At 38.2% G+C, this 18,415-nt stretch overlaps 1 protein-coding gene across 3 annotated transcripts in view; it reads right to left on the bottom strand.

Moving 5' to 3' along the window:
* Positions 1–18,415, bottom strand: part of SYTL5 (synaptotagmin like 5) — a 227,986-nt gene that overhangs the window by 94,497 nt on the left and 115,074 nt on the right. For all 3 annotated transcript variants that reach the window (XM_019018837.4, XM_055375955.2, XM_063703298.1), the window contains one exon: positions 5,365–5,839. In XM_019018837.4, coding sequence (XP_018874382.2) covers positions 5,365–5,483 — 119 coding nt within the window. In that variant the 5' untranslated portion in view covers positions 5,484–5,839. The remainder of the gene's footprint in view (positions 1–5,364; positions 5,840–18,415) is intronic.

Here is an 18,415-nt window from a genome sequence, read left to right as displayed (position 1 = left end):
GTATTTTTATCCATTTGCAATAATTGTTGATAGCTCAATTTTATTTGCAACATTTCTGCTTTTTCTTCATTGCAGTAAAGCCGTCAATAAATTTGAGTGACTTGCTCTTCATAGAGAACCTTAAAAATATTCTTACCCTCTAACAGTGAAAACCTGTGTCTCGCTATCTCCTACCACTCCTTCCTGCTTAGTCTGAAGGAGAAGAATGTATACAAATATATTTCAGCCTCTTGAATCAACTTAAAATGCAATGGTAGTAGGCAGATGCCTATTCCCCAGCTGACGATTTATGCCTGGAGGTAATTATCAGGCTTGCCATGTGCCTTCTGGGTATGGAGCACCTTTACGAGTCCCCAAAGACCAGTCCCACCTTAATCAATGCCACACTTTAGTGGGCATGTGGACTGTGAAGCACATTTGGGTGTCAGGCCTAAAATATTGATTCAGTACAATTTTTACACTTTCTCCGTCTTCTACATTTTTATCTCAAAGGACAAGCTATTCAAACAAATAAACAAACAAACAATAAATCCACTGCCTCCCAAACTCCACTTTACTAACTTTTCAGATAAGTTTATTCTTTGTAATCTTTTTCAGTCTAAAAAAAAATTTGGTTTCCATTTCCTTCTGAAACTGATTAGTATAGTCTGAAGGTGGCTTTGTGGCTCATGGTAAACAGCCAAAACATAGTTGACCTATATTTGCCAATGTGAAAAGTCCTTTTCACATTTCAAAGGCAAGCACAAACGTTCACCTTTTCTGTGAAACCATTGCTTCAGTTTCTATCTTACTTGTAATTAATTACTTCTTCCTTTAGACTCCCCCCAAAATATCCATTTGTACCTCTATAGCATGATGAAAACTATTGTAATAGCTAGCACCAAAGTTTACTGTTGTAATAAAATCTGTTACCCACCTAAATTTCTTGTGTTGATGGTTTTGGAGGATATCAAGGAAAAAGGACTAAGTTCTCTGGCCTGGCAAAGAAAAGAGTAAGGAATAGCCATAAGTGGTGAGATGCAAGGAGAGAGGAGAGTTCAACAGAAGCGCGGGTACAGAGTCAGGATGAGCTATACAATTCACAAAAGTGTGGGAACGGGGGCTATAGCCAGCTTTATATAAATTCCTGAGACAGTTAATTATTTGTATCAACTTAACTGGACCACTGGGAGCCCAGATATTTTGTTAAACATTATTTCTGGATGTTTCTGTGAGGGTGTTTCTGTATGAGATTAATATTTGAATTAGTAGACTGAGTAAAGCAGGTTGCCCTCCCCAACATGGATGTACCTCGTCTAACCCGCTGAAGGTCTGAATAGAGTAAAAAGCTGAGTAAGAATGAATTTTCTCTCCCTGTCTTCAGGCTGGGACATCAGTTTTCCCTTGCTGCTGACTGCCAGACATGGATTGGAACTTATTGCATCAGCTCTCCCAGTTCTCAGCCTTTGGACTCAGATTCAAATTATACCATCATCTCTCCTAGGTCTGAACTTCTCAGCCTCCATAATCATATGAGCCAATTCTTTATAACAAATATTTTTATCTATCTATCTATCTATCTATCTATCTATCTATCTATCCATCTATCAAAAAAATGTTTGCAGAATTTAATTACCATGCAGACCTACAGCGCTAAAGTTAAGGTACCCTGAACTGATTTAGGTTGTACTTAAATTCATAATAAAAGAGCTATTCAGAGGAGATAAAGGGAGAAAAGCCAAGAGAAAGTTATATTATCTGACCAAGATGCTTAATCTTGGGCTTCTTTCTTTAGCTTGGACTTTTTTCTTTACCAGTATGTAAACCACAATGACTGTGATAAAAATTGTTGGGAAGATCATAGCTTGTAAATCAAATGAACCAAAATTCTTTATTTTAATGCTCACCTTGCAGACTTATTATATTTCCCCTGAAACGAACTTTATTAAATAGTAATAGCTTTGGTAATACAAACTTCATAGTGTCTCAGACTGGGTTTTCCAGAAGCGAATTCTGCTATGTAGATTTGTGTGCAAGCGACTTATGTAGTGCTCTCAGGAGAAATCTATAAGGGAGTAAGGGAGGCAGGAGAAGGCAGGGAGAGGGGCTAAGCAAGGGTGTGATTTTTAGGTGAAGTCCAGCCTCAGCATCATCCCACGGGAAGCTCTGGAGCTTAAGTTGCATTGCAGAGTCTGTTCTGCCTTGAGGCAAAGGATTTCTGTACCTGTCAACCATTGGCTTTGGGCTACCCAGTTTACACTCAAGTTTACCTGGCACTTGTGTCTCTTTAATCCTATGGGAAACTCCAGTCACCCGAAGGTAATTTTGTACTTCAAGTCCTTAGAATAAAGTGCATGAAAACTAGGAGGTGAGAGGGACTCCAGGGGATCTGAGTAGAGCACTGATAGTGTCTACTGCAACTAGCAAATCAAGGGCACCACAAACCAACTATAGGGCTAACGATTATAACCAACAATTTTTGAGTGCTTACTGTATGCTGGCGTTGCTCTAAGCTGTTTGTAATATTAGCTTATTTAATCCATAGAACAATCTTATGAGGTCACTAATATTATTTCTGTTGTCAAATGGGGAAACTAGATTTATCCATGGAAACATCTTGTCTAAAATGATAAAAATATTTCATGCCGAAAGTAAGATTTGAACTCTGGCTGTGTGATTCAACAGCATACACCCTCAACATCATGTCACCCACTTTGGAATGACTTCTGAATACACCAAGCTGTTAAGAGTGGTAAAGCCTGAGTCATATTACAAGAACTCAGAACAAAATGAGACAACACATCTAATGCAGTTAATGCAGATGGAACAAGGAGACAAGACGTAGCTTTAGAAAATCTGTTTTCTGTAAAAGTATCTCTTGGATTTATAAACAGCCTTTCTTATGCTATTCTCAAAAAAGTTTGAAGAGCCAGGAAACCAATGACTTTATTCTTGATACTCTGTTGTATATTACACCCAATTTAACCGAATTTACTTACAGGGAATAAGGAAAGAAGACTAGGGAAGAAAAATGGAATGAGAAAAAGGAAGAAAGAGTATAATAATAATAATTGTTATTATTATTATTTTTTGAGATGGAGTCTGGCTCTGTCACCCAGGCTGGAGTGCAATGGCACGATCTTGGCTCACTGCAAGCTCCGCCTCCTGGGTTCAAGCGATTCTCCTGCCTCAGCCTCCCGAGTAGCTGGGATTACAGGCACACACCACTGCGACCCGCTAATTTTTGTATTTTTAGTAGAGACGGGGTTTCGCCATGTTGGCCAGGCTGGTCTCAAACTCCTGACCTCAGGTGGTCCACCCTCCTCAGCCTCCCAAAGTGCTGGGATTACAGACGTGAGCCACTGTGCCCAGCCAACAATTATTAATACAAGTTATTGATAATGACAGAAACAAATATTCAGAACAAAGTCCTATTCATTGTACTTCATTGTCTCTGGGCATCTGGTTATTAAATTGTTTATTCCTATAGAAATAATTTTTTTTGAGACAGAGTCTCACTCTGTCACCAGGCTTGAGTGCAGTGGCGTGATCTTGGCTTACTGCAACCTCCACCTCTGGGGTTCAAGTGATTCTCCTGCCTCAGCCTCTTGAGTAGCTGGGACTACAGGCGTGCACCACCACGCCCTGCTAATTTTTGTATTTTTAGTAGAGACGGGGTTTCACCATGTTGGCTAGGATGGTCTCAATCTCCCGACCTCCTGATCCGCCCACCTCTGCCTCCCAAAGTGCTGGGATTACAGGCGTGAGCCACCACACCCGGCCAGAAATGATTTTTTTTTTTTTTGAGACGGAGTCTGGCTCTGTCGCCCAGGCTGGAGTGCAGTGGCGCAATCTCGGCTCACTGCAAGCTCCGCCTCCCGGGTTCACGCCATTCTCCCGCCTCAGCCTCCTGAGTAGCTGGGACTACAGGCACCCGCCACCACGCCCGGCTAATTTTTTGTATTTTTAGTAGAGATGGGGTTTCACCGTGTTAGCCAGGACAGAAATGATTTTTAATTCCCCTTGGAATGTCATCAATTCCTAGTTAATATGTCACCCCCTATAAACAACATAATTTTTTTTGGCAGGGCATTACACAAATTAGTTTACTTTTCATGACTTGACTACTAATGTCAAAAATATTATTCATGATTTCTTTGAAATTATTAACTACATTTTGTTGCCACCTGAATTCTATGCATAGAAAAAGTGCAATAATTTTCATCGAAACTTTTGTTTCTTCAAGATTAGTTGAATATCTTGGAAAAGTGGAAATGAAGCTTCTGGGCTCTTAACTGTGAAATAAACATCAATCAATAATACTTAAATGTATTTCCATTTATAAAGATCCTAGTGGCTTTGGGCACATTAAAGATTTTTTCAACATGTGAAGATAATCACATAAGTTTTCTCCTCAGGTAAAATAAACATAAGCTTCTGATTGTAGCTTGGGGAGCCATACAAGACACAAAACCTACACATTGCATAGTTGGCAGTGACTGAGGAAGGAACACTATTTCTGCTCCTTTTTTTCTGCGGTGAGGTGTAATGACCAAATATATTTTAAAACAAAGACAGTACAGGCAGCAGCCAATCACAGTGGATTTTGCAAATGATCAGAACAATGATGTGACCAATTAGAGCAGGCGACGCAACCAATCAGAATTGATGCTGGCTGAAATATTAGGTGAAGTCATACCCGGGAAACCAGCTAAATATGAGCTCTGCCTACAGTGGATATGAAATTCAATTGTGCCCACATCGTTCAACTTTCTTCACAAGAAACTTATTTTTAAAAATTCAAGTGGTTTCTGGGGTATGATGGGAACTTTTTACTCTCCAGGTCCCTTTCTTCTCGCAGCTGTGCTGGAGGCAAATCCCCAGTAAGACTGATCTGACAATGGCATTACAAATAAATAATAGCTAACATTTATTGAACACTTAGGTGACAGGCACTACATATGTATAAACTTCCTTAATCTTTACAACAACCCTATAAAGTGGGTACTGTTGTTATCTTTGTTTTACCGATGAGGAAACCAAGGCATAGGGAAGTTGAGTAGCTTGCTCAAAGTCACACGACTAATACTTGCCAGAGCTGGTACTCAAACTTGGGTAGTCCTTCCTCTTAACTAAAAATTATGACTTTATTAGCAAATTAAGTGTTCTTATCAATACCACTTTATTAGCTAAATTCCATTTTCGTGTCTGGCTAAATGGTGAAATGCCAAAGTTTTCCGATATTTGGGCTACTGCTGAGAACTCATGAAGTTCCTAACTGACATCTGTCCCCATTGTGGTTGCACTTGGCCCATTTCTGATCTAAATGGCTTCAAACAAACAGAAAGCAGTCAAGGAGGACTGAAAAAATAAAAAGAATACTACCTTATTCTCTTGTCCTCCACTTTTTTCAAATATTCATCTCTCTTTAGGACGCCCAGGATCATTTCCTTCTCATGATCTAATAAAAATGACAGATTGATGAACTCTGAGTTCTTAGACATGGTATTTCAGCAGCAGCTCTGAGTAGCAGTGGTTGAATCTTCAAGAAGGTGAACTGATATCTACAACTAAGATTCCCCCAACCAACTCAGAATCACTCAGTTGTTTGGTATAAAGTGTGTTTTTTACAAGGTCTCTGCAGAATTGCGTATGGTAGTTAAGTATTCTTTCAGGCTATACGTAGAACAGCCTCCACTGGGATTACACTCCAAGAAAGTCATTATTGTTTTAACTGAAAAATGTCTCCAAAGCCTTTGCTGTGGTATACAGTCAGGCAGCAGCTGAATTTGACTAACGATGCTCAACTTCAATTCTTCAGAACAGGAATCAGATCCGCTGGGACAGAATGCAGAAAACACTAAGACGGTGGAGAAAAAAAGAGGAGAGAAAAATTTAATTAGGCTATTTTTCCCATAGCACTTGTAAAACTGCCTAATTTTTGAAATTTTGTTGTATCTAACTCAAAAAACTATTTTTTAAAACAGTAAACGTGCATTTATTAAATCTTTATTTAGTGTTTTTTTAACCAGGAAATGTTATTTGTATTTAGTTGATTCCTGGTTCTCTATGCAAATTCAGTTTTCTCCATTATAATTAGCTTCCTCCGCCAGCTGCATCACATCGCCACTCTTGCAGCTGACTGATGGGTGAATTGGGTCACCACTTTGGGACACTAAGTGCACAATCTGGACTGCCCATAACAGGTCAGGGCCTTTAAGTGGCTCCCTCCTTCTTTCTTCCTTCCTTTCCAAAACTAGGCCCACAGCATAAAAAGCCCTGCTGTTGAGACAAATATGAACCTCTGCTACATGCATCAACCTAAACAGATCTCACAAACACTGCTGAATAAAAAAAATTAAGTTACAGGCTGGGTGTGGTGGCTCACATCTGTAATCCCAACATTTTGGGAGGCCAGGGTGGGAGGATCTCTTGAGGCCAGGAGTTTCAGACTAGCCTGGGCAACATAGTGAGATCCATGTCTCTACAAAAAATTTAAAAATTAGCTGGGCATGGTGGCAGATACCTGTAGTCCCAGGTACTTGGAAGGCTAAGGCAGGAGGCAATCACTTGAGCCTAGGACTGTAGTGAGCTTTGAGATTGCACCACTGCCCTATAGCCTGGGCAAAAGAGTGAGACCCTGTCTCTTAAAAAAAAAAATTACGTTATGGAAGAATTCATGAAAAACGATAGTATATACATATATACATATATATGTGAAGTATATAACTTGCAAATATATATATAATTTAGAAACGCATACATTCATAGTATAAATATAGGCAAATTAGGAAATTCAAGATCATGATTACCTCTGGTGGACACAGGTATTCAATTACAGAAGAGAACACAGCGGCTTCAATGCATTGGGTAATGTTTTGCTCTCAAAATGAGTGTTTATATCTCATGATGTACATGGTTGTTTGTGAATTATTCTAGGTATGTATTATGTATTGTAAAATGGATGTTTTAAAACTATCCCTTTGTCAACATAAGAAGCTCACCAGGCCCTGACTCTCATCCTAACTCTTGAACACATTCTTTCATTGGTTTGTTACCTGGATTCTCTCTCTAAAGCTGCTTAAGAATGATGACTTCTTGGGTAATCTACCTGATTTTTGTGATTGGGCATCATCCCATGATACTGTCCCTTAGCTTCCCCCCAGATCTATGAACTACAATTTACCTGCAAGTTACACTTGGTATGCTTGCCTCTAGTAAGGCTCCCAGGAATAACTACATACATACTTAAAGGCTGCTTTGGGGCCTCCCAGTAACCATAAGGTCAGGCTGACCCCAAAATCTCAGGAGATCTGAAAGGAGAGGATCTTGTCCAGAGGTTCCTCGACTTCCACAAACCCCTATGTGTTTGTTCTATACAGTGTACACCAAACCAGAACTTTGCTGAAATGACTCAGAAATGAACTGCTTCCTACACACAAAGAGCCAGCCCCCTCTTAGGAAGCTGTTCAGGTTAGTGCATATTCTCTGGATTTACTCCAGGTCTTCCCTCCATCTTGAAAGCTCTAGAGGCAACAGGGCCCAGAGTGCTCCAAGATTGAAAAGAACAGGAAGCAATAAGGTTAGGACAAACAGGGCTTTTCAGAAAGGTTAATTGTTTTTTGCATCACTGTCAACTGCAGTCTTCGCAGAGAAAGAACACAGTTGTTTTTTTCAACCCCTTGTGTATCTCATCTGGAATTGTGATGAAATGGAAAAAAAATTGAAAACTCAGTGAATGACTATGTTATCATTACACCCAGGGTTCATTGAAGACATATTTTGTGTTTGAAATGTCAGACTTAGACTTTACTTTGTGAATATTTTATAGAATCATATTCAGAAATTATTCAAGGGGTTGGTAGCTATAAAAATGCTTGACCTGAAGCTTATAGCTATCCCTGCCTTGGGCTATAAATACAAATCTTCTCTCTAAAAATCCAAGAGTCTGCCCTGTGAGGAGGATGAAGGGAGGGAAGTAACACCATGGGTAGCACATGAAGGTGACAGAGAAGACGAGAGATCAAGTGAGAATATAAGAGAAATAAAATTGCCCTGTGAGAGTTTAATTTAAAAAATTAGTCCTAAATGAATTTTTATTCATCTGTACCTGGACCAACAGACTAATATTATCTTAACTGGTGTGTAAATGGGTGGCTAAGGAGATCAGAAGTAGCCAAAACTCTATCAAGTTTTGATTAATCGGAAAAAGGAATTGTGAGGCTAGTCTTAAGCTGTAGTAAAATCTGTACTTTGTGCTATAAATTTGTCTTTCTTTGTTGTTCTATAATGGAGAAGGGTACCTTAGGATAGAACACAGGCTTAGGACTCCTGTAAGCTCGCTGTTCAAGCCAGCCCAGCAAACTGGTCAGTTACAAACTTTGCTACAGGTCCCTAAAAAAAAACAAAAACAAAAAACTGGATAAAGTTTCCCTCTCATATTATTTTATTTCCTTGAGAGCTTGACCTTATAACTATGTGGCAGTACTTTCTCTTGGTCTCCACCTTCTGGAGAGCAGGAACTTTGGAATTCATGGTTAGCCCTAAAAATTATCTTGAGAAGTTAAAAGCCTTTGCAAGTTCAAAATTGGCTGCTCTAAGCTCCTTCTGGGAAGGGCAGTGGAAACTGCCCAATGCTGTAGCTCAGCATCAAAGGCTTCACCATTTTACAATGGTGGCCCAGCTTCAATTCCAGGATTAGGGAATGAGTCTTTTCTAGTTTGATATCTGTGTGACCTTTGCCATTTGTAGATTCTCTTCCCCACCCATGATGAACAACTTCCGGCTTCCCTTCTGGAATTTTTCTTTTCTTTGAGCACCTGGGAGGTTACCTTTGGTAAAGTTCAGAAGACAGGAATATTGGCCATTTGGCCTGGCTGAAGTTTGGTAATAAGAGATTTAAAAGGACTTTTTAAAAAGAGCGCTATGGTTAAAAGTTAGCTTATTTAAAGCGGATATTCAAGCTCTAACAGCATGAGACTCCTTGGGAAAAACAGAGGAGGCACCTCAGACTGGGTTTTGGGAAAAACTTGTTTTCCTCATGAAACTCCAGGAATTGGAAATGGATAGATTCCTTTAAAAATCTAAGGTTCTATTCTGTTTTGCATTGCATTATCCAACGTTTTTTACTTTTGGGGGGGTCAGAAATTGCTTAGTATTATGAGAGAACTTTGGTGTGTAATAACTAGGTAGGAAATATACTTTTGGGGAAGGCTAATGGCAGTTATTGGGGGAATATGTGGCTTTTTGCATGTTTAGATCAGAGAAGCATGCTGTTGGCAACCTAGAAGGTTAGAAAAAAAGTCCCCACCCACCGCTGAGAGATAAGACTCCTATGGAGATGGGCCGATTCCCTCTTTTTGGGATCCAGGATCTGGCATAAAAATGGGATCCTTAATTTTGTATATCTGTTTTGCCTTCCAGCTGTGCCTGCAAGTTAAGCCCTAGAAACTGCATGCCTTAAAGACAAACTTAGAAACTGGCAAATGAAAAGTCTTCCAACTACTGAATCTTCTTCTATATGTGTATTTATATGTGTTGTGTGTGTGTGTGACATTTTTAAAAACTTTAATTTGTTTAAAAATAAGAGCTTAAATCAAATATTTTGTCAGAAAAGTAAAAAGTGTAATGCCTTTTAGTACACATGACTTAAGTAATCTTTGGAAAGTAAAAACAGTTTTAAAGATTATTGATAAAATAAAGACATTTGGTCTAAATTTTACAGGTCAGATATTAAGCTTACTAAATACTTTAAGGTCATAAACTGCTTGTTTGACTTTTGAAAATTGTTCAATTTACCTACTTTAGAGCATTAGATTCTAGATAAGACCTGGGGACATGTGATGTTAGCCATGCCCCCTAGCTATGCTGGAAAAAGCCAAATCTTATCTGTTGTCTTAGGTGCCACACCTGGTACATAATTAAAATCGCTTACTAACCAGGTTTTTCACCAAAAGTAAAAATTGCTAAAAGCTAACATTGTAATATGTTATTGAGACAACTGAAGAAACAGTTTTACACGCAAGGTGTGTAAAGAAACTGAAATGCGTTTTTGGTAAAATATTATAAGAAGTCATAGGAATATGGACTTTTTTTTGCCTAAAAGTTAAAGGATTGCTTGAAGTTAGATAGGATATGCTTGAAGGTTTGAGTGAGTTGGGAAAGGCTTGTGACAAACTAATCTTTTAAAAGAAATTCTGTGTGTGAACATATTGGCTAAAGTTAAAGCGGTATTATTCAGTTCTTCCATGAATTGAACATTGGAATATAAGCACAACAGGTTTTTCTTAGAGCACTAATCTACTTTTTAACATAAATTTGTAAAGAGTTATAAAAGGTATAAGAATCTTACCTTATGGTCAAATATTAAAATTGGTTAGATGTATCTATAAAGTTTTATTAAGGATAGGGTTTAACATTAGGAGTACACTAATATAAAAATGACGTTTGGCTTATTTGGTATAAAAATCATACAGGAAACATTGTCAACATTGCCACCGAGGTAATCAAATTGCTTTGTCAATCATATCTTTTGACTGTGACTGCCCTAAGACATTTTGTCATCCACCAACAGTTGTCTTATTTTAATCCTATTTAAAAGGTGGTTTATAGTCAGCTAAAGGACTTTAACAGGTGTTCTTGAATGCAGGTTTCTGATAACATTGGGGATTATGACATTAAAATAAAGAAAAAAACTTTCAGGACTCTCATGAAAAGCTGAAATGTTAATAAATATCAAGCAGGACAGGAGTTAACTGAATGGATTGAGCTAATAGAAGACCAAAGTGATCTTTTTGACTTTTTGCTTAAAACGTTGCTGATCCTTTGTTTTGTTTTTCAGAGACAAGAAAACTCTTCTTTTGAGCTATTTACAGCTTTTAACAGTTGAGTAAAGTGTACTCTTGTGAACAAAATTTGAAGCATATTTGTTTCTCTCTACCTGACTTCTCCAGAATTGGAACCTATTTGTGAGTATTCTTAACTTATGGCAATATAGTTATTTGCATAAGCACAATAAGAATCTGTTTTCTTTTGCAACAGGACACAATTGGAGAAACTGGTTATTTTACCAAGGCTTTGACTGGAATGATGCATTTTCCTTTAAGGAATCAAACTTCACTTGTAGAGCCAATAAAAGCCCCTTGGGAAAACTGGCCTTATATCTTGTCTACACATTCCCTGTACAGGGTTTCTGACTTGTGGTAAGTAAAGAATATCACTTTCTAATAGGTCCAGGAGCTGAAAGTTATCTTGGGACCTCAAGAGGAGAAGAATTGGCTGGGTGCAGTGGCTCATGCCTGTAATCCCAACACTTTGGGAGGCTGAGGTGGGCAGATCACGAGGTCAGGAGTTTGAAACCAGCCTGGCGAACATAGTGAAACCCCCATCTCTACTAAAAATACAAAAAATTAGCAAGGCATGGGGGCAGGCGCCTATAATTCCAGCTACTCAGGAAGCTGAGGCAGGAGAATCACTTGAACCCAGGAGGCAGAGGTTGCAGTGAGCCGAGATTTTGCCATTGCACTCCAGCCTGGGCAACAAGAGTGAAACTCCATCTCAAAAAAAAAAAAAGAAGAAGAAGAATTTATTCATAGGTATTTGAGGATATAAACCCATGGCTGGGCTTGGCTTTAAAAAAAAGGTCTTATTTGAGATTTCTTATGGAACAGAGTTCCATCAAAGCCAATTTAAAAAGCCTATGTGAAAAATAATTATTCTTGCTGCACTTTATACAAATAATCAGGCTAAGTATAAGACTAAGGATTATTTTGCAATCAAATCGGTCTTACCATGATTTGTCTTTAATACAAATGGAAAAGTAGAGAGAGAAAAATTGTGTTTCCAGAAGTATGGTACTCCTGTTATTAAATTCTAGTCTCATCAGTTGTTTTTTGTTGTTGTTGTCATTTTTTTTCCTGCAATTTAGACTGACCCTGCTTATTCCTGTTAACCAATTCGTGATGTCTGACTGCATCTCAAAAGAAACAAAAGGGCTGTGTAATGTAAAAATATGGTTCAATATTATAATTCTGGGCACATATTGGAATTGGCTAGTGACTCCATATCAGCTTGTTTCCAACAGTTGCCCAGTTCATGGAAAGCCTTCTAATTTAGTTTACTTGGGATAATTTTGCTTATTTTGCTTTACTGTTGTGGAATATATTGCAGTTGTACTCTTTGTGTAATAATGCAAAATAAGTTTACTGAAAATTTTCTTAAATTGAACACTTACTAATCTTCCAGATATCACCTTTTGTCAGAACTCAAGAGTTATGAATGGCCCTCACTGTACCGACACTTTCCAACTGAGCTCCTCTCTACTCTGAATACAAGAGACCCTAATAGTTAGGCAGGAATATCATCACCCCGTTCAGCATGAAGTTACAAAAGATGGATCTTCATTCCTCTGCAACCCTTAGGATTAAGGATTCTCTTGTAAAAGGGAAGAGGAAAATGTCAGAGGTGTTTAAACCAGAGCAATGCCATCTTAAATAGGAGCTGGGTAAAAAGAGGCTGAAACCTACTGGGCTGCATTCCCAGAGGGTTAAGTATTCTAAGTCACAGGATGAGACAGGAGGTCAGCACAAGGTACAGGTCATAAAGACCTCGTTGATAAAACTGCAGTGAAGAAGCTGCAAAACCAAGATGGTGACAAGAGTGACCTCTGGTCATCCTCATTGCTACACTCCCACCAGTGCCATGACAGTTTACAGATGCCATGGCAACACTAGAAAGTTACCCTGTATGATCTAAAAAGGGGAGGCATGAATAATCCACCCCTTGTTTAGCATATAATCAAGAAATAAGCATAAAAATGGACAACCAACAGCCCTTGGGGCTGCTCGGCCTATGGAGTAGCCATTCTTTTATTCCTTTACTTTCTTAATAAACTTGTTTTCACTTTACTCTATGGACTCACCCCCAATTCCTTCTTGTGTGAGATCCAGGAACCCACTCTTGGGATCTGGATCGGGACCCCTTTCCAGTAACAGTTGGCTAAGGAGATCAGAAGTAGGCAAAACTCTATCAAGAAAATCAGGATGTTTTCTCCAGAAGGCAGCACTGAACTATGATTATAAATTTAGTAAGATAGAATGCAGTTGATGATAACACAGTCCTTCCGGGGAAATACAGGGTGAAGAAAAGGAGACAGTGAACCAAGGCATAGACAAGGAAGATCTAAGGAGCTAGGTGATGTCAGTGCCCATCCAGACTCCAACTAGAGAAAGGGAATGAAAATGAAAATAGTTGTTTGTTCCCTGTAGCGCATGTTCCATGCTAGGTGATGGAGCCTCATTCTGAGAAACTTTCATGCCACGAATCACTCAAATCATACAGCTAATTACCCTTGCTCAATCTCACTTCCTTCCAGACACTTTTGATTATAAGTTGGCTTCCCATAGAGCTCTCCCTTCAGGAATGAATGTTCTGGTCCTGTCTATGGAGTTCTCCATATTTGGTTTAGTTTGAACCCCTGTCAGATCTGTTTGCTGTGTGCTAACCAAATCAAATTTTTCAGCCTTTGCACTGAAGACCAGCATCTGGACTGCAATGACTTCACCTGAGGATATATCATCATTGCATGTCTCTTTTCAGCGATTTCATACTTCACCTGGAGAATCCCTTACCCATTACTCATTTTAATCAAGTAGAGAAAAAAATGAGTAATTGATCCTCATTCTTTTAGTTAAATGGGGCTAGTAAACACTAGTCAGATTAGGAGGGTGAAATTCATTTTTCTTTTATTGTTCAATTCCTAACTTAAACAGATCTCTCTCTTTAAATATAGATGTAGATTTTTCCCTCTGTGGCCAGTAACTTTGTTGAACTATGCTAAGCTGTTTAGAAAGATGGCAAGATGCTTTGTATGTCATTCTATTGCCTTTCAGCATAGATAACTTTGGACAAGTCATTAACTTCTGATTATCAAAAAGATGTGGTAGTCAAATACTCTCATAGCATCACAAAGGGACATAAGTTTAAAAAGCATCTATTTTGAGTAACACACACTTAAAGATAATAGGGGCCGATATTTGAATCAAAGGAAAGGGTATATCTGAATATATCTCATTACTGTGTACTTGAAATGCAGCTTTAAATATAGAATGTTTCTGAGAGTGCTCTTAGGATGAAATTAATAGAAATAAAGTTAATTTCCTGTTTGACTGTCACCATGTGACAACACAAATTAGATGAATTTTCAGCACACTTACAGAGATGTTTAGGATGCTTAGAATACAAGCTAAATCACATACGCAAAATACCCTTGAGGATGCCTTTCAAATAGAGGAGCAGTCATCCTGCAAGGCAGCTGTGATTGGATTACCACAAGCACAGCAGTCCACAAGACTGTCAAAAGGTAAGAACTGTCATGCTGTGGATAGAGAAAAAAGTAGTACTTTTACAACGAACCCCAAACTGAATGACTCAAAGACAGATGCTATGGAATTACAGAAATTTCTTTGCAACAGAGCTGTTTCTTCTCACACGGGCAATTCTGTATGGTACATTACATGGGAGTGCCATAGTCAAGATTTTTTTTTTAATTTCACAATGATTCTTCAAATAACAATAGAGAGGCTAACAGTGCCATCAACTTCATACCAATACTTCAAGAGCAGTGTCCTCAGAATGCTCCAAATAATAACCACTAACACTTATTCAACTAATCCTTATGACTTCCTAATGAAACAAATTGCTATTATTCCTATTTTATAGATGAGAAAACTGAGGCAGAGAGATGTTAAGTAACTTGCCCAAGGTCAACTGGTAAGTAATTCAGAATAGTTTGGTTTCAGGGACCCTGCTTGTAACCACTACATTTGAGGCCACACAGTGACTTCATGGAACAACAGTATCCCATGAGATGTTATTAGATATTATATGGAATTGTTAACAGTGCTGTATTAGTCCATTTTCATACTGCTATGAAGAAATACCTGAGACTGGGTAATTTATTAAAAAAAAAAGAGCTTTAATTGACTCACATTTCCATATGGCTGGGGTGGGGGGGCCTCACAATCATGGTGGAAGGCAAAGGAGGAACAAAGGCACGTCTTACATGGTGGCAGGCAAAAGAGTGAGTGCGGGGGAACCGCCCTTTATTAAACCATCATATCTCGTGAGACTTATTCACTATCACCAGAACAGCATGGGAAAACCCGTCCCCATGATTCCATGATTCAATTACCTCCCACCAGGTCCCTCCCACAACACGTGGGGATTGTGGGAGCTACAATTCAAGAGATTAGGGTGGGGACACAGCCAAACCATATCAAGTGATGTAGTTCAACAAAAAATTTGGATATGTAGAGTTAAACCAAGTTAAATATTTTTTTTTCTACAGAACTTCTCAGAGTCTTTAATGTCCACTGTGAATTTTCACAGAGCTCTCAGTTTGGAAAAAGGTATTAGGTAGGTGCAAAAGTAATTGCAGTTTTTGCCATTACTTTTAATGGTAAAAACTGCAATTACTTTTACACCAACCTAATATTTAAGATTATTGTTTATTTTCTTGGCATTGTGTATTTTGATATTTTTAAAGAGAAGACTACTTCTACCTTTAAAAATGCTGGCTAAGAGAAAACCTTAATAAAAATTTCAAAAGAGAAAGATTTGAAAAATAAGTTATAAGATAAAGTTTGTAATAGTCTAAAGTTAGAAACTGTTAGAATCTATTAGAGTTAGAAGCTCTCGAAGCTGGAAAAGAGAGCAATACCGATGTTCAATTTTAAAATGAGGCATTTAAAATAAATATATTGACATGGAAAATATCTAAGTTATATTGCGAGCTGAAAATAGACAAGATAATTATGCTTTTTAATGCAAATGCTTTTAAAACAATGCAGTAGATATATGCATGTACATAATAAATGTAAATGCATAATAAAAGGCACAGGATAATACATATTGATCATGAATCAGGTTGCATATGAAGATGAGAGTTGGATTGTTAGGGGTCAGAGAAGGGATGAAAAGGGACTTATTTCCATATTGTTTATTATTTTGGATGTATTCATGTAACCATATATTATGTCTTTAAAAAATTTTCAAGAACCAATAAGGTGTGGTGACTGACTACAGTAAGAAGCCAAAGAAAGAAAGAGGCCAAAAATAATGTTAAGAATTGAATCCTAGAAGAATACAATAGGGAAGATGGAGAATGTGCTGGCTTTTGTGGGAAATAATGGATTTGGGTTTCAGACATGCTGTGAATTAGGTGACACCACCGTGGTTCATCAGCATCATAGTTTTGTGCCTCCAATCTGGCTCTTCTATATGCAATTCCAAAATACAAATTGATAATTGTTGCTCTTATACTGAATACCCTTTGATGTCTTCCCTTTGCTCTTTAAGAGTTCAAGTTGCTTAATATGGTTTACAAAACCCTTCATGATTTGTCCCTTGCTGACCTCTCTCTCTTGTATCTATCCTCTAACCACACTCAAAAGTTCATTCCCCTAAAAAAGCCATAATCTTCCTCACCTCCAGATCTTCCTATTTGTAAGACTCTGCCTGGGATACTTCCCCCATTTCTCCATCTCCTAATTCCTAAGTATCCACAGGGATCTACTTAAATGGCTGACTCCTAGTTTAGCTTAGCTATCTATGATAAACTGAATAATGGCTCCCAGAGAAGTCCACATCCTTATCCCCAGAACCTGTGAATATGTTACCTTAGATGGCAAAACTTTGCAGATGTGATTAAGTGAAAGGTCTTGAGATAAAGAGATTAGCCTGGATTACATGGGTGATCCCAATGTAATCACAATGATCCTTACAAGAGGGAGGTAGTAGAGTTAAAGTCAGAAAAGCAGGTGTGACGACATAAGCAGAGGCTGAGGTGATGGGCTTTGAAGTTGGAGGAACAGCCACAAGCCAAGGAATGCAGATGGCCTCTAGAAGCTGGAAAAGACAAGGAAACAGATTCTCTTGCAGGCTCCAGAAGAAATGCAACCCTGCTAACACCATGATTTTAGTCTCCCAAGACTCATTTTGAACTTTTAACCTTCAGAACTGTAAGATAATACATTGTATTGTTTTAAGACAATATGTTTGTGGTGATTGGCTACAGCAGCAAATGGAAACTCATAGTATCTATCCAATACATTTTCATACTTCTCTTACAGTAGCACTGTATCAGTTGGGATAGGCTAATACAGCGTTATTCAAAGTGTGGGTTGCAAACCAGTGCAGGTCTGTAAACTTACTGGTTTGCAATTATATAAGTAAAGAAATTAAGAATAAGCATTTAGAAATTTGTATAGTAATTTGACAGAGTAATTTTAAATCTGTTGAATCTAATGAAAATTTGTACTTGAATGTTTATGTATTTCATGTCTCATTTATCTGCTAATTTATTTAAATTGTATTTTGCAAAAATACTATCCTATCCAGGTTGAAAATAAAAGTAACAAACAACCTGATCCTTCATCACAGACATTTTGAGCAGTACTGGGGTAGACTATGTTGTGACACAAATAACTCGCAAATTGCAACAGCTTGTAACAGCACAGGTTTATTTCATATTTCTTGGTCATGCTATAAATCCCTCAAGAATCCAGGCTGTTTAGGGAGCTACCATCTTGAACACTGCCAGTTGCCACACCAGAGGGAAAAAAGAGTTCTGAAAGGTTTCATAGTAGGAATTAAATGTCCTGGCCTGGAAGTGAAAAACATTATTTCTACTTACAACTCCTTAAACAGAACTGATGGTCACTTAGCCCTACTCAATTACAAGGGGGCCAGTAAATGGTATCCTGCCATCTGCCTACAAGAGGAAGAAATCGTAAATATTTGGTGAACAATGCTAAGGACTATGCCAGGCACTCATCATGCTGATTTAAAATGCTGATTTTAACCAACATGCATTGGTTTTTCCCGCTAATGTCTAAGCTCTGTGGGATATCTCGTTTTGTCTTGATCAGCCCTGTATTCCTAACACCTCACAACTCCTGGCACCATGGTAGGTATTTGAAAATATTGCCAAATGAATAAATTTATGAATTAAATGCAAAATAAGACATTTGAGAAGTGATGCCTAAAATGAAAACTGGAATATAGCCTCTCACCACAGGGCCTGACAAGCAAAACTAAAGACTCCTCAAAGGGCTTCTGCAATACTTGTATACATCCCATTATTTGCAGTAGAGATTCATAAACATTGTTGGGAACAGTTGATCCCTTAGATAATCAGTGACAACTATAGGCTCTCTACCTCAAAAATATACACATACATTCTAATGACAAAGGGAGGTAATTTCAGGGGTTTATAAACTGTGATCACCCAAGGGCTTATGGTCCACAGGGTAAGCACTGCTAATACAACATCTTCAGAATAAAAGACTGACTTTGTGTACCCTCTCAAAGTTGGTGTTGGAGAAAGTGTGGGGTAGGGGAAAGGGTGTGGGCTTTGGAAACTAATGGAATTAAAATT

The sequence above is a fragment of the Gorilla gorilla genome, chromosome X (assembly GCF_029281585.2).
Source record: "Gorilla gorilla gorilla isolate KB3781 chromosome X, NHGRI_mGorGor1-v2.1_pri, whole genome shotgun sequence".
NCBI lineage: Eukaryota > Metazoa > Chordata > Mammalia > Primates > Hominidae > Gorilla > Gorilla gorilla.
This window is presented reverse-complemented; position numbering and strand designations above follow the sequence as displayed.